Raw genomic sequence first — 13,101 nt, forward strand, 5'->3', positions numbered from 1 at the left:
CTGTGAAGCAGGAAGCACTTGCAACACGCAAGCAAGCCGCATGATTTAAGCCGTTTCGGCTATTCGACTAATGGAATTCGCAAAGTCTCTCAAACTCAACTTATATAAAAAGCAATAGGTAAAGTCTCTTAATTTTATACACATAACTCAGTCATGTCACGTATAGTCAACATATCGTCTTGTATTGTATCGTAAGTATTATCGTAAAGTATCGTATCGTATCGCAGCATTATTTTATTGTATATTAAAGTAGTGCTCATTACCAGACGACACGGCTCTATAGCGTTATACAAAACTGGCAGGGCAGGGCGCCTAAAATTTTTTTTCTTATTTTTTATTTTTCGCACGTCTTTAGCAGATACTTGCCCAACAATCTAACAGCTTCATATTTGATTTGGATATTTTATTTTATTTTATTTTAGTGAAGACAATACCTGTTCCCATTGCAATTTTCAATACAAAGCAATATATAAGATGAAGATCTTAAGTGACAAAAAATAGATTGTTTTCAGTAGACAGTTTTTTTTTTATTAGTAAGGAATTTTAAAACAATTTTGTATCAAAAAGTCAATTTTATAATAAATGTCCCTTACGATCATTTCGCAAAAAGGGGTTGATATATTCAAAAAAATGAAATCGAACTGTTCTTTTTAAAATCAATTCTTTTTCGTGGTGAAGAAATAAAATGAGAAATAGAATACATATTATAACATTATTTTAATTAAATATATAGCTATTCTTCTCTTCTCGTCTTCTTCTTCATAAAGAACTCAACTTTTCGAAACCATATTTTTATTGAATCTCTTTAATTATTTAGGTTGAGTGCTTATAAACGTAGGTTAATAAATGTAAAATATAATGTTGTGTTTTCACTTGATTTTTCATAGATTAATGCATTCTTTAATTAAAGTTTCGCCAACAACGAAATTGTTCCATTTGTTGAATTCTTGGTTCAGAGTTGTCAAACGTGTCACGTAGGTACTATGATTATACAATGATCGCAATGTTTTGATTTTGGTTTTTATTTTGTATCAAATCTGTCGGGTATTTTACGCACGTCTTCAGTGGCCCTTGCCCAACATGAATGTAGTACGAGTACTCGTAACTAAACTCAAACTCGTACTCGAACTCAAACTCAAACTCAAACACGTTATAGTATTCGTCGCAGTGACCCATTTGCCTCAATGCGAATGCTGCTCACATTTCAGCAACAAATGTTTTCTTCTCTTCTTCTTTCACTATTTCACTTACTACTTCTATATACTTAACGTCTTCTTCTTCAACTGTGCTGTGTGTCTCCCTCTTTTCACGTTTATATCATTCGTTCCAGCTGCTTTCTGCCCAATTTTCAATGTCAGCATTTTGGTGACAATGAAGTCAACTGGATTTTTTTTTTTGGTCTGTTTTGGTTTGTTTTTTTGTGGCGCGTGTTTCGTTTTTCTTTGTAGAAAGAAGAAAAAATACACAACAAGAATTTACACAGACAATTTATGTAAATATTTCGACTAATTTCCATATGCCACAAGAGTGATACAATAAGTGCGTGTTGTTGTAGTATTTCGTTTATTTATTTGATTTTGTATAGTTTTTAACAGTTTTCAGGTTCAAAGCAATTAAGTAATAATACAAATCAAATGGCAGACAAAAGAGCAAAACCCCAGACTAAAAGCCACAACATACAAAACAGCAAAAATTATGCAAGCGACCAAAAAAAAAAAAAAAACAACGATTAACAATCGCCACGGCTCGCAGAGCACCAAAAAAAAATAATACTAAACGTATAAAAATAAATATAAAAAAAGTTTTAAAAAGCTAATAAAAAATCCCAAGCAGAGGGCAGATAGACTTTGCCTGGTAATAATTCCGATTAAATGGGCCTAGGAATGTGGCGTTTAATGTGAATTCAGTGTGCTGAATAGCATTTACTACATTTAAGTGTTGCAATATTGTTACTCAGTGCTGCCAGTGTTGGAAAGTGCTTCAAAATGGACGATATATATATACCTATCATAAGATTTTGCGAGATATTGGAATAAAAATGAATGACTTTTGCTCCATTCGAAAATCAATTAGAAACAAGCTTAAAGTTTATCTATTAATCGTGAAAAATATAAGCTCTATCACTATCTCTCTCTCTATTTTTTTTTTAATTTTTGCTCTCTCTATCTGTTTCTATCTTCTATCTTTTTCCAATTTTTAAGATGGGGCTAAAAATATCTGATTGTTCTTCATTGTTTGATCATTTATACCAAATGATGTTTATTAACAGATCAGAGGCAGATTGACTTTTCTTTTTATAAGACCACCAACTTAATTGATCAGTTCTAATTATTGTATTTAACTCTTTGAAATTTACAATATTTTTTTTTTCAAATATTACGTGTAATTCCTATATTTTACTCCTCTCCTATAATCCATTTTCCCCTAAAAGTCGAACTAATCACTGGTTGACTGCGTTTTCATGCTTTCATACGCAACACAATTGAATGAAGTTGAAATTGAAGAGAATAACAAAATGAAAACGATTGAATGAATTGTTGAGGGGGAAAAGTTGTTCAATCAGCTGATGCGTAGTAAATTTGCCTTTCGGTGGGAAGATGTGGGAAAGACGATCCCGATTAAGTTCGCACGTGGTCCGATCAACATTTGACAGTGTCAAATGGAAATCTTTGAAGCATTGCTGGAGCGTCTTAAATATCAGCGACACTTTCAATGGGAAGGTGACAAGATGGAAAGAGTGTGAGGGGAAACATCTTCAACCGGTTTTGGTAAACACGTTTAACAGTGTACAATATACACACATGTGTGTGTGTGTGTGCCCTTGTCAAGGTCATGCTGCAATTGGGAACGCTTCAAACAGATTCGTTTATGAATTAATAACGAGTACAAATATTTCATAATCAAGTCGCTTCTTCTACAAAAACATAAAAATAAAAATAATGAAACTGCGCAATCATTGTATGATCCATCCCAGATGAGATCCATACCCGTTAAGAGTTTTTTATTTCTTTTTTTTCTTTTATCATAATTAACTTGGCACATTCAGCTCCGCACATTGGAGTTCAATGACTTCACATGACAATTGCCCCATTGTTGCCTCTGTTGCCGTCGTGGCATGCTTCGAGTTTGGTTGTTGCTGCTCGCTGTTTTAGCTTTTAGCTTTTAGCTTTTAGCTGTTACTTTTAGTGCTCCCAGTTGACTGACCAATTAAAAACACGTTAATTTGTCGACTGGGCGATACATGCACAGAATTCAATTTGCTGAGCTGTGATTAATGGCATCATCAGACATCAAACATCAAACATCGGACATCGGACATCGCATTAATCGGCGCTTTGTCGGCAATCAATTTTGTAACGTTTTTGGATTCTTAGATATACGTCTTTCTTATTATTTTGCCAACAACAAATATCAGCAACAACTTTTTGAACTTCGGCTTCATTTGTTTTCGTGGCTTCACTGTATTTGGTTTTAGGTTCTTAATTCTTTGATTCTTCCAGGCTCTGCCGTAATTGCTCAGAACAAACGAAGCCATGTTTAATGAGCCCAAGAAATAACCAAGCTCGATACACTGCCAAAAATAGTTAAGCACAATGATAAAGTAAAGTCTGAAAGATACGAGCTCGTTTGAGATTAAAAACATATCTACTTAACTTTCTTTAAGTGACAAAAGAATGTCCTGTTTTTGACCTTATTATGATTTTCAAATTCTTATTGTTATTTCATATCATAGTTTTTTAAAAAAATATTATTTTGTATAGCGAAGCCTGAGAAGTATGAAGAGTTATATTTATGGAAATATATAGATAAATTTATATTTTCGTTCCAGTTATTTTATTAATATCAAGTGTTTTGAAAACAGTTTTCAAAAATATTATAAAACATAAAAAAAACGGATCGAGATAATGCATTTGTAAAACATGTATAATAACACACAATTTCAGTGTTGTTTTCATTAAGTCTACTTTTCATAGCTAAGTGTGTTCCCAATTTCTGGCAGTGTATGAGCTGACTCCTCTGCTGTGACTGTGGCATGTGATTATGAGCAAGTTTGTAGCGTTTCGAGCTCCGAGCTGAGTTTTGCAGCTCGGTAGCGGCGGTTATAGTCACAGTCACAGTCAGTCAGTCAGTCAGTCAGCGAACTCACACACACACACACACACACGCACACAGTTTTAGAAGAGACAGAGCTATGCATGATTCTAATTATTATGTATGGTATGGTATAAGCATTGTCTGGTTCTAGACAATGCAGAAGCATATCCAAAGAACTAAAGAATCAAAAAGCAGTCGCTGAGCTACTCGAATCGTCACCGCTGTGAGGTTCCATTGTTTGTGGCGAGCAGAAGGCAGAAGAGAGTGAAGACATAAGTTCAAGTACCCTGAAAGGCAATAAGCGGGATCTCAAAGCGTACTCTCATATGATACTCTAACTACAATAAATATTGCACTTTATTCCTTTAAAGATTATATATAACTAATTCATCAGTTATAATGAAAAAAAAAAAAAAAACAAAGAAGGCGTATTTTAAAGACAATGTAGATAATACTTTAGCAAATAACTATAATAATCAGAGGAAAAGTCTTTACATGTTTCTAACTGATTGATGCAGAGAAAAGTGCTAAGAAAATAAAAGCCATAATTTATCATACTTATAAAGATTATAGATTATTAGCAGTAACCTAAAGAAAAAGCAATAGCTCGTAATACAGAAAACAATTAAGCAAAACTGAATATAAAAATGATTCATAGTTTCAATGTTTAGACAGATTTCATGTTGAATCCATCTGGCGATTAGGTTACCGATATTGTATGTGTTTATATTGAACAAAGATCATTGTAATAATATTGATGATAATAGGGTTATTGAGTCAGTTGGAAAAAATAAAGACAATCGCATTGTATTTGCATTTCTGGGTTGGCTTTTTGTTTTTTTGTTTTTGTTTTTTTTTTTTTTTTGTTGAGGAAAACCCAATCAATTAGCGGATGCTCGCCAATTGGAGTGAGTCGAGTGAGTGTTATCACACAACTACAACAACAATAACTAAAACAACAACGATTCATTCAAATTAGAAAGGTCTTGGACTGCATGTGGACAGATGAAAGTGAGTGAACGTGGAACCTGAACTCGACTGAGCTGAGTTGAGTTTGATGTGAATGGGAAATGCGGTGAATGGGCAATCAGAATAGGTTTCTAGCCCTCAAAAAGAATAGGGACACATACACACAGACACACACACACACACACACATCATCATCATCTACAATTCAATGGGAACACTGAAATTCATAAAGCTCGAGACTTAAAATGAAAGGAATTCCCGGATCTTAAGCCTCAAGACAGCTGCTGACACTTTTTTTTTTTAAGAATAAACTGAAAAAGGGGTGAGGGTTAGACTTCAGGCTGAGGGTTGGGGGTTGGGGGTTGTATTGCTCGATCTCGAGCTCGTTAAACCTCTCGTTTGCGTATTGTGAGCTTTTTGCGTCGTTTTCATTTTAATGTCTTGGGTCAAATACCTTGAGCAGTTTTATGAGCATGCCCGGAGAATCATCTTGTTTTGTTATTGAAATTGTTGTTAACAAAAAAAAAAAAAAGAGCAAGAAGCAGCATATGAAGAAATACACGTAAAAAAAACAACAACAACAATTTGAAGCGCTTTTGCGTGGCAATGCAAATGTATGAAAAAAAAAATCTCAAATTCAATAAACTGAAAACAAACCAGTTTATCAGTTCACTTCAGTTCAGTTCAGTTGGTTGTCCAGTGAAATGTTTCCAAAAACAAAATCAACAGCAACAACAACAATCTAAATCATTCCCCAATTTACAGTCGCAAGCTTTTAACTTTCAATGATCATTCTCCTTCAACAGCTCCCTATCAAAATCATCATCATAATTGTTTTGTCGGCTATTTTTTTTAAAATTTTATTGTATGTTTTATTTATGTTGTTTGCGTTTGATTTTTATATGAGATTCAATTAAAAGAAGAAACAAGAAATAAACTGTTGAGCAGCAATTTTATAAAGTTTAACCATCTAAGCAGAAGGGTTGGTGGGGGGTGGTTTAAGGAGAGGGGACAGTGAGGGGCGCCAACCAGTTTGATGTTAATCAATTTTCGCAACAAATTTTTGCACTTGCCGTTTCAAGCTGAAACTTGTTGTGAATTATTTCGTAAAGGAAACACACACACACACGCACACACACATGTGTGTGTGTTTTCAAGTATAGCGAGTATCTTTAAGTATCTTTTGGTGGTTTAGATTTGTGCTGAATATGCATTTAGCAGCTGTTCTTTGACCTTAAGTCAGCTGATTGACTAATAGATACAAAACGATGCATAAACAGAAAAAGAGGAACAGAAAAAAAATAATCCAAAATGATCTGAAAGCAAGTGGCGCGTTTCCGTTGCGGCTTTGTGAGCCATCATAATAATCACAGTCACAGCAGCATCAGCAGCAACAGATAGATGGATAGATAGATATATAAAGGAATAGATGGATAGATAGTTATGCGGCCAGATAGTTAGATAATTATTATAGTTGATGGTTTTCAGATGATGATGTTGATGGAATGCCAGCAGCCAAGTTCTCAGCTAGCAACAGTTGTGGCAATAGTAATAAATATACAGATACAGCTGTTAATACAGCTATGGCTACGGATACACATACAGATACAGATACAAATACAGATACATAGATACATTTACTGAAGACGCAGATTTGACGCTGCTTTCACTGGCGTTGTTGCAACGTACATATTGCAGCGGCAGCTACAAACGCTTTATATACTTACTAGACACAGCTGCAGTTGCAGCGTCTATCTGTCATTTTGATTTGCCACATTTGCCACGCACAGTGGTGCAAAATAGCAGACATGTGACATGTCATTTGGTTTCTTACAAAACCCCAAAAATGTGAGCAAATCTTTATGAAATGTATGAGTAACATATGCCAAAGTGTATTTTTTAGTAATAAAATAATAAATGTATAATTATTAAAAAAAAATTTTAAAGTAAAAAATGCAAATGGAATTGACTACTATTTCGTACAGTGTAACTACGACTGTTGCCTATTTCACTCGATCAATTTTGACTTTAAAAATCATTTTTTGAAAATTCTTTTTCGAATAAAAGTAGGATATATAAGAAAAAGCAAATTCTCGATCGAGTTTAAAGGTTCCTCATCAAATCTTTACAAATAAACAAGTACATTTCAACAAATTGATTTGAGTCAGTTGCAAATGGTATTTGTGCCACTGTACGTGCTGCAATTTTTTGTAGCTTGGGGAGTTACGGGCGGAGTGTGAGTACCGGCATTATTTACCGTTTGTATATTGTACGTGATGCAAAGAGCCAACATGCATATATCTACGTATCTTTGTATCTATGTATCTTTGCATCTTTGTATCTTTGTATCTTTGTATCAATGTAAGTGAAGCGCACTTTGCGATCTCAGTTGTTGGTGCTGTAAGTGAATTTCAATGTTGGCGCTGAAAAACGGAAGCAGCAACCACAACAACAACAACAAAAAGAAAAGAACAAAAATAAGCTAGATCACAACTTACCTAGCGACGACCTCAATTAGCGAGTCTTGGGCTCCATGCTTCTAACTGCGACTGCGACGGCAACTGCGACGGCGACTGCGACCGCGACTGCGACTGCGTGAACGTCGTTTGTTTAATTGCTCGCTGTTTCCTGTTAGTTCACATGCAGCTAAATACACATATACAGAAGTGCAGTTTTTTTCTTTCTTCTTTTATTTGATTTTTGAGAAAGCACAAAAAAAAATAAAAATAAATAAAAAAAAAGAAACTAATATTTACTAAGCGGCTGCCTGCCTACACACGGTACACACAATTGCACTCGCTGCCCAATTAAAACGCCAAATGGAAAACATGTAATGTATGTAAATAAACAATGCACAGGCGCAACGCAGAGAAACACACATACGCATACACACAGACACACACACACACACATACAGCGAGAGGCTGCGTCGAAATTCTTTAGGGCCACGGAATGCGACTGCGACTGCGGCAACGACTGGCGCTGATCGACCGTTCGCCACGAAACTCGTTTTCACACTGAGCGGCGCACAGCTGAGCGGCCGAAGCTTTGAGCCGTTCAAAGCTCAGTAGCACCAGCTGCGACAGCTGCGACAGCGGCAGAGACAGTGGCAAAAACAGCGGCGCCTCGCTCTCCAAGCCCACCACGGCGACAGCTACTGTTACACTCAGAGAGAGTGCTCTCAACTCTCCACACTCTCTTTTCGGCACGCTTCAAAAGTGCATGTTACTCTCCACGCACTGCGACGTCGGCAACGGCGACCGCGACCGCGACTGCAGCTGAGGTCTAGGCTGCAGCTTGGGTTGAAGCCTCGCCTGGGGTTGGGCTTGACAATTAATTGGTTTTTCTTTTTTTTTTTTGCATACCCCGTGGGTAAAAAACATTGTGTAAAGTGGGTTGAATTAAATTGTGCAAAATGTATGTAATTAACTGTGTTTGCAATTGTATTCGTGATCAGTGTCCTTGTTATTATTGTAAATGACTCGGTTTACGGTTTCAAACAATTACTGGATCCTTTACTATTAGAACTTGTTCGATTTTAAAATGCAGTACTCGCAAGAACTCGTAATATCAATGATCGTTTACACCAGGTTACAGGCAAATTGTAACATTTACCAAATCCAACTTAATAATGACTCCCGTTTTTTTAATTTTTAACCTACCGTTTTTAAGAGCTTTATTTTAAAGTTGAGCTTGTAAAGTTTAATTATTTTCACAAATGATTTAAAAAGCTTTACACTTTCTGTGAGCAAGTAAAATATATTTAAATTGAAGCCAATAGTTTAGTTTTAGTTTTTTTTTTAAATAATAAAATGTAATTTTTTTTGACACTAAAATTCAGAGAAAATAATTATTATAATAATAAATTTGTATTTATTGAAATATTGAATATAGGTGCTGAGTAACTACAAGTTGTGCATGTCTTCTATTATTTCATGAATCAATTGTTGTTTTTGCTATTAAAAGTCAACGATGCGTTGTGCACTGAGAATCATGAATTTAAGCGTATAAATTTTTTGTTTTTAGTTTTTTTTTATGCATGTGAAAACGGATACGATGATTACTGCAATGAATGGGTACAAAATCGATCAATGGAAATAAAAATATACAATACTGCGGACGGCAGTCCACGCTAGTGACGAAAGCAGCACGAAGGGTGCGAAAGGCGACTAGCAATATCCGATCAGATCGAGTGCATACTAAAACTTTTGCTAACTCACCTGGTTCATGAGATAGGGGGGTGAAAGTGGGAGGGGGGAAATTTTAATTGGAGATCAGAAATTTTGGGGCTGGAATATGCTTTCGTCACTAGACTTTTACCTTGTGTAGAGGTTTTTTTGTGTGATAGTATATATGCAAAAAAAAGTTGTTTCGCATTACCTGTCCCATTTTCATATTTTGTGTAGTTCTTGTAAAGAAATGCTGTCTTTTTAAAAGGCAATAATTACTCACTACTTACTTGCTAAGCACTCTTCCATTAAATTCTTAGGATCATACATTCTTCTTTGTGCTATGTCCTTAAACTTTTCAGCTGAAAGGTAACTTAAAACACAATTTTGATAAATTTTTAAGTTGGATTTATTGTTTTTGCTTGAATTTCTTTTAATTCGTTTTTCACTCAAATAATTGGATTTAATGTTGAATTTCAAGAGGAAAATTCATTTTGCTAAGTTTATATTTTTACAATCTAATGCACTAATAACGAAAAAAAAAAAAGAAAAAAATGTATATAATATGTATATAAATAAATATTCCATCCCATATTTGTGTGTTTAAATGTATTTCAATTTCAAAAATTTTCTCATCTGATTTTTCAAAATCTTATATATATTTATATTTATATATATTATATATGCGATACCGTTAATGCAGAGAATTTTAAAAGAAGACAAAAAACGTGTATTTGAATGTCGTCTGACCTGCAGGTTCAGGGTATTGAGGGGACGGCTCTATAAACTGTAGACTATAACTGTAAATGGGCATTACATTCACAATTTAAATTCAATGCATTTGCCACAGTTGTAGTTGCTTGTTGTAAAATGATTAAAAGTGATAAATGCCTAATAGTTCGATCTTGTACAATGTACATGCTATTTAAAGTATTTATTATATATGTATATATATATATTCTAGTTATGTAATGTATCTGTGTATGCAAGTGTGTCTGTATCAATTATATAGCTACATATATAAGTTATATTAGAATTTCTATTAAAGCTGATAAATGTACTTGATCATTTGTTGTTGTTTGTTTGTTGTTTTTTTTTTTTTACTTTTGTAATTAATTTCGTATAATTCGTTAGCATTCAACAATTTCAATGTGAAATAAACTACAAAATGCACATACATACTCCGTACACATATCGTAAATTGCTATAAATATCATCATCTTATCATCTTAATCCATCAGATACTGTATCTGTATCCGTATCTGTATAACTGTGACATAAGTTCCATTCAAATACTAAAAGACAAAAAAATTCGAATTCTTAAAATTGTTTTTGCTGAATTTCGTTTGATTCTATCTGCAACTACGATTACTTTTTGTTACTTTTCTCTTTAAGTTTTTATTATTATATTTATTAATAGTTTATTTTAGTATTTTTTATGTTTTTTAGTGGACAAATGACAATTGCAAAATGCCATAAAATGTATAAAGTTATTGTTTATTATTAAGCTACAAATACAATAAATAGTTCATGTTCATGTTTATACGTAAGGCAATTTCATTGTTAATTGAAAATAAACAAATTCAAAAGCCCCATTCACACTGGCTAGTCTAGTGTGAACTCAAAACTAATTTGACGTGCTACCAATGCGATATCATTTTCCTTTTCGTTTTCTATGTGAATGTGTTTGTGTTTATTCTAAAATATATACCAAGCATATTTCATATGCTTTTCATAACTTCATTCACTCTGCCTCTGTTATATATATATATATTTTTTTTTTTGGCCGTATTGTGTATGTGTGTGTTTGCGCCCTACCTTACCCCGCCCAATTGTTGTTGTTGTTATTACTACTTCTTATTTTTGTTGTTGCTATATATTTATTATGTAAGTTAGCAGTTTCCGAAATTGCATCTTCAGGCTGTTCTCATTCGTTGTCCCTTTTCCCTTTTGGCTGTTTACTTTTATAATGTTTCTAGGTTTTGAGTCTAGTTTTCTTTATTTGGCTTCGGTCTTGGCCTGGCTATTGTTCGTGTAAGTAGTTTAGAGTGCATTAGTTAGCAACTTGTTATGCCGTAGCTGATTGGCAGGAGTCCCATTGGACTTGGACGCAATTTGACGTACCATCATCACTATCATTATCATTAGCATCTGCGATATCATCTTTGTCGTTATTTTCATTCGATTATGGGTTTCACTAGCTACAAAGTTTTCAAGTATCAAAAAACTTAGCATAAGTTTCATAATGTTTTGTTTTGTTTTAATTTTTTTTTACTGTTTTTTTTCTAATTAAGTTTTTGATGTAAGTTTGCTCAATAAAAATATCTAAGTTCAATAAATTTTTAGGCCGTTCACTCTAGCTGTAGTGGAAATACGTTTAAATTGCATTACTAAACACAAGAATAATGCAAGTTTAAATTTCCTGATTTTAGTATGTAATCAGAAAATAATTTTAAATGTTATGAAATTATTTACTGAGAGCAAAATAAAAATTCGAGATCAATTAACTTTTCATACCGTTTGGCATTGTCTTGTTTGGAATTTTGGATGCTTTCTGTTGAAATTACAGCACAGTAACATAGAGTGTAAACGGTCTTTGATTTGGGAATCTTTACGATTCCGTCACATTCTTTTAACTAAACTAAGAAAGCACTACGCTGGCAAATATCACACAGGTGAATACAGATACGTTCAGATGTATCTCTAGCTAAACACGATGCGAATACAAGATACAAGGAGAAGGAGAAGGAGAAGGAGCGAGTGCGAGTGCAAGATGGGCCAAAGAGAATGATGCCTTAACCAGCGACAATCTGGGATACGGAGTTGGTGCGTCTTCGTTTCGTGATTTGTTTCCACAGGCGGCGATTTAGCGAGGGTTTGTCCTTAAGTTAAAAGAGGAAATTACATTGTCACAGAGGACAGGAAAATGGTAAAGTCTATGCCACTTACGTTGTCCTTGCGCGGTGACATTTGTGCCATGTCCACGACATCCGGTGACTGCCTCAGGAGCTGGCCGCTCTGACCGCTCTGACTATGACTCGGATGTAGTGGCAACATCAGCTGCGGCTGCTCGTTGCATGTGCTGTCGGAGTTGTTGTTGGGATTGCTGCTGTTGCTGCTGCTGCTGGCGGTTATCTCAGAGTTGCGACGCTTGATAAAGTTAATGCTGCAACAACGTGAAAATAGGAAAGTAGGAAACAAATGTTGAATGAATGAATTGTAACAAACGAATTAAAGAAAATTACATAAACAGAAGAACAACATTTACAAATATTAAAATAAAATATGAATATTCTGTAGATCAAACTCTACGAGAACCGGGTATATTTTTAAAGCCAACTTTACTTTAATGTTCAATTTGGTGATTCATTGCAATAGAGAAGTTCATAATCGGGTTATAAAGTAGAAAAGTTCATTTTAGAGAAGTTAATAGACCCAAATATATGTTTATATAAGAAAGTGTACTTTAGAGAAGTTCCCCTTCAAGTTATTTGTAGAGAAGTTCTTTATAGAACAGTTGAATGCAAAATAGTTTTTATAGTGAAAATGACAGTAGAGAAATCCTTTATACTATAAAGTTTATAGAGAAGTTCGCTTTGGCGACGTTCACTTTAGAGAAGTTTTTTTGTAGAGAAGTGCCCTTTAAAAAAGTTCCCTTTAGGCAAGTTATTTGAAAAGTGTTCAGTAGATAAACATACAGAAGTTTAATAGAATAGATGTTTACGATAAATAAGTTTAGTATAAGGACATTCGACTGTACTTGTAATACTCACAGACGGTTTGATTTCCCTGCTTCCGTTTCGAGGCACGCTTCAGTCGTTGTTGCTCTTGTTGTGGTTGTTGTGGCTGTTGTTGTGGGTGCCACCGC

At 34.4% G+C, this 13,101-nt stretch overlaps 2 protein-coding genes across 2 annotated transcripts in view; both read right to left on the minus strand.

Annotated features, from left to right (window-relative positions):
- The window catches only part of LOC117793651 (mucin-17), a 31,442-nt gene extending 23,365 nt beyond the window's left edge, over window positions 1–8,077 (minus strand). The window contains exon 1 of the mRNA XM_034634027.1: window positions 7,563–8,077. The gene's annotated coding sequence lies outside the window, so the exon portion shown is untranslated. The remainder of the gene's footprint in view (window positions 1–7,562) is intronic.
- Window positions 8,078–11,767: 3,690 nt separating this feature from the next.
- Window positions 11,768–13,101, minus strand: part of LOC117787467 (serine-rich adhesin for platelets) — a 28,185-nt gene continuing 26,851 nt past the window's right edge. The window contains exons 19-21 of the mRNA XM_034626012.1: window positions 13,007–13,101; window positions 12,183–12,399; window positions 11,768–12,115 (exon numbers count right to left, since the gene is read on the minus strand). The exon at window positions 13,007–13,101 is cut by the window's right edge and continues 619 nt beyond it. Of these exons, the coding sequence (XP_034481903.1) occupies window positions 12,029–12,115; window positions 12,183–12,399; window positions 13,007–13,101 (399 nt within the window). The 3' untranslated portion in view covers window positions 11,768–12,028. The remainder of the gene's footprint in view (window positions 12,116–12,182; window positions 12,400–13,006) is intronic.

This window comes from Drosophila innubila, chromosome X (assembly GCF_004354385.1).
Source record: "Drosophila innubila isolate TH190305 chromosome X, UK_Dinn_1.0, whole genome shotgun sequence".
NCBI lineage: Eukaryota > Metazoa > Arthropoda > Insecta > Diptera > Drosophilidae > Drosophila > Drosophila innubila.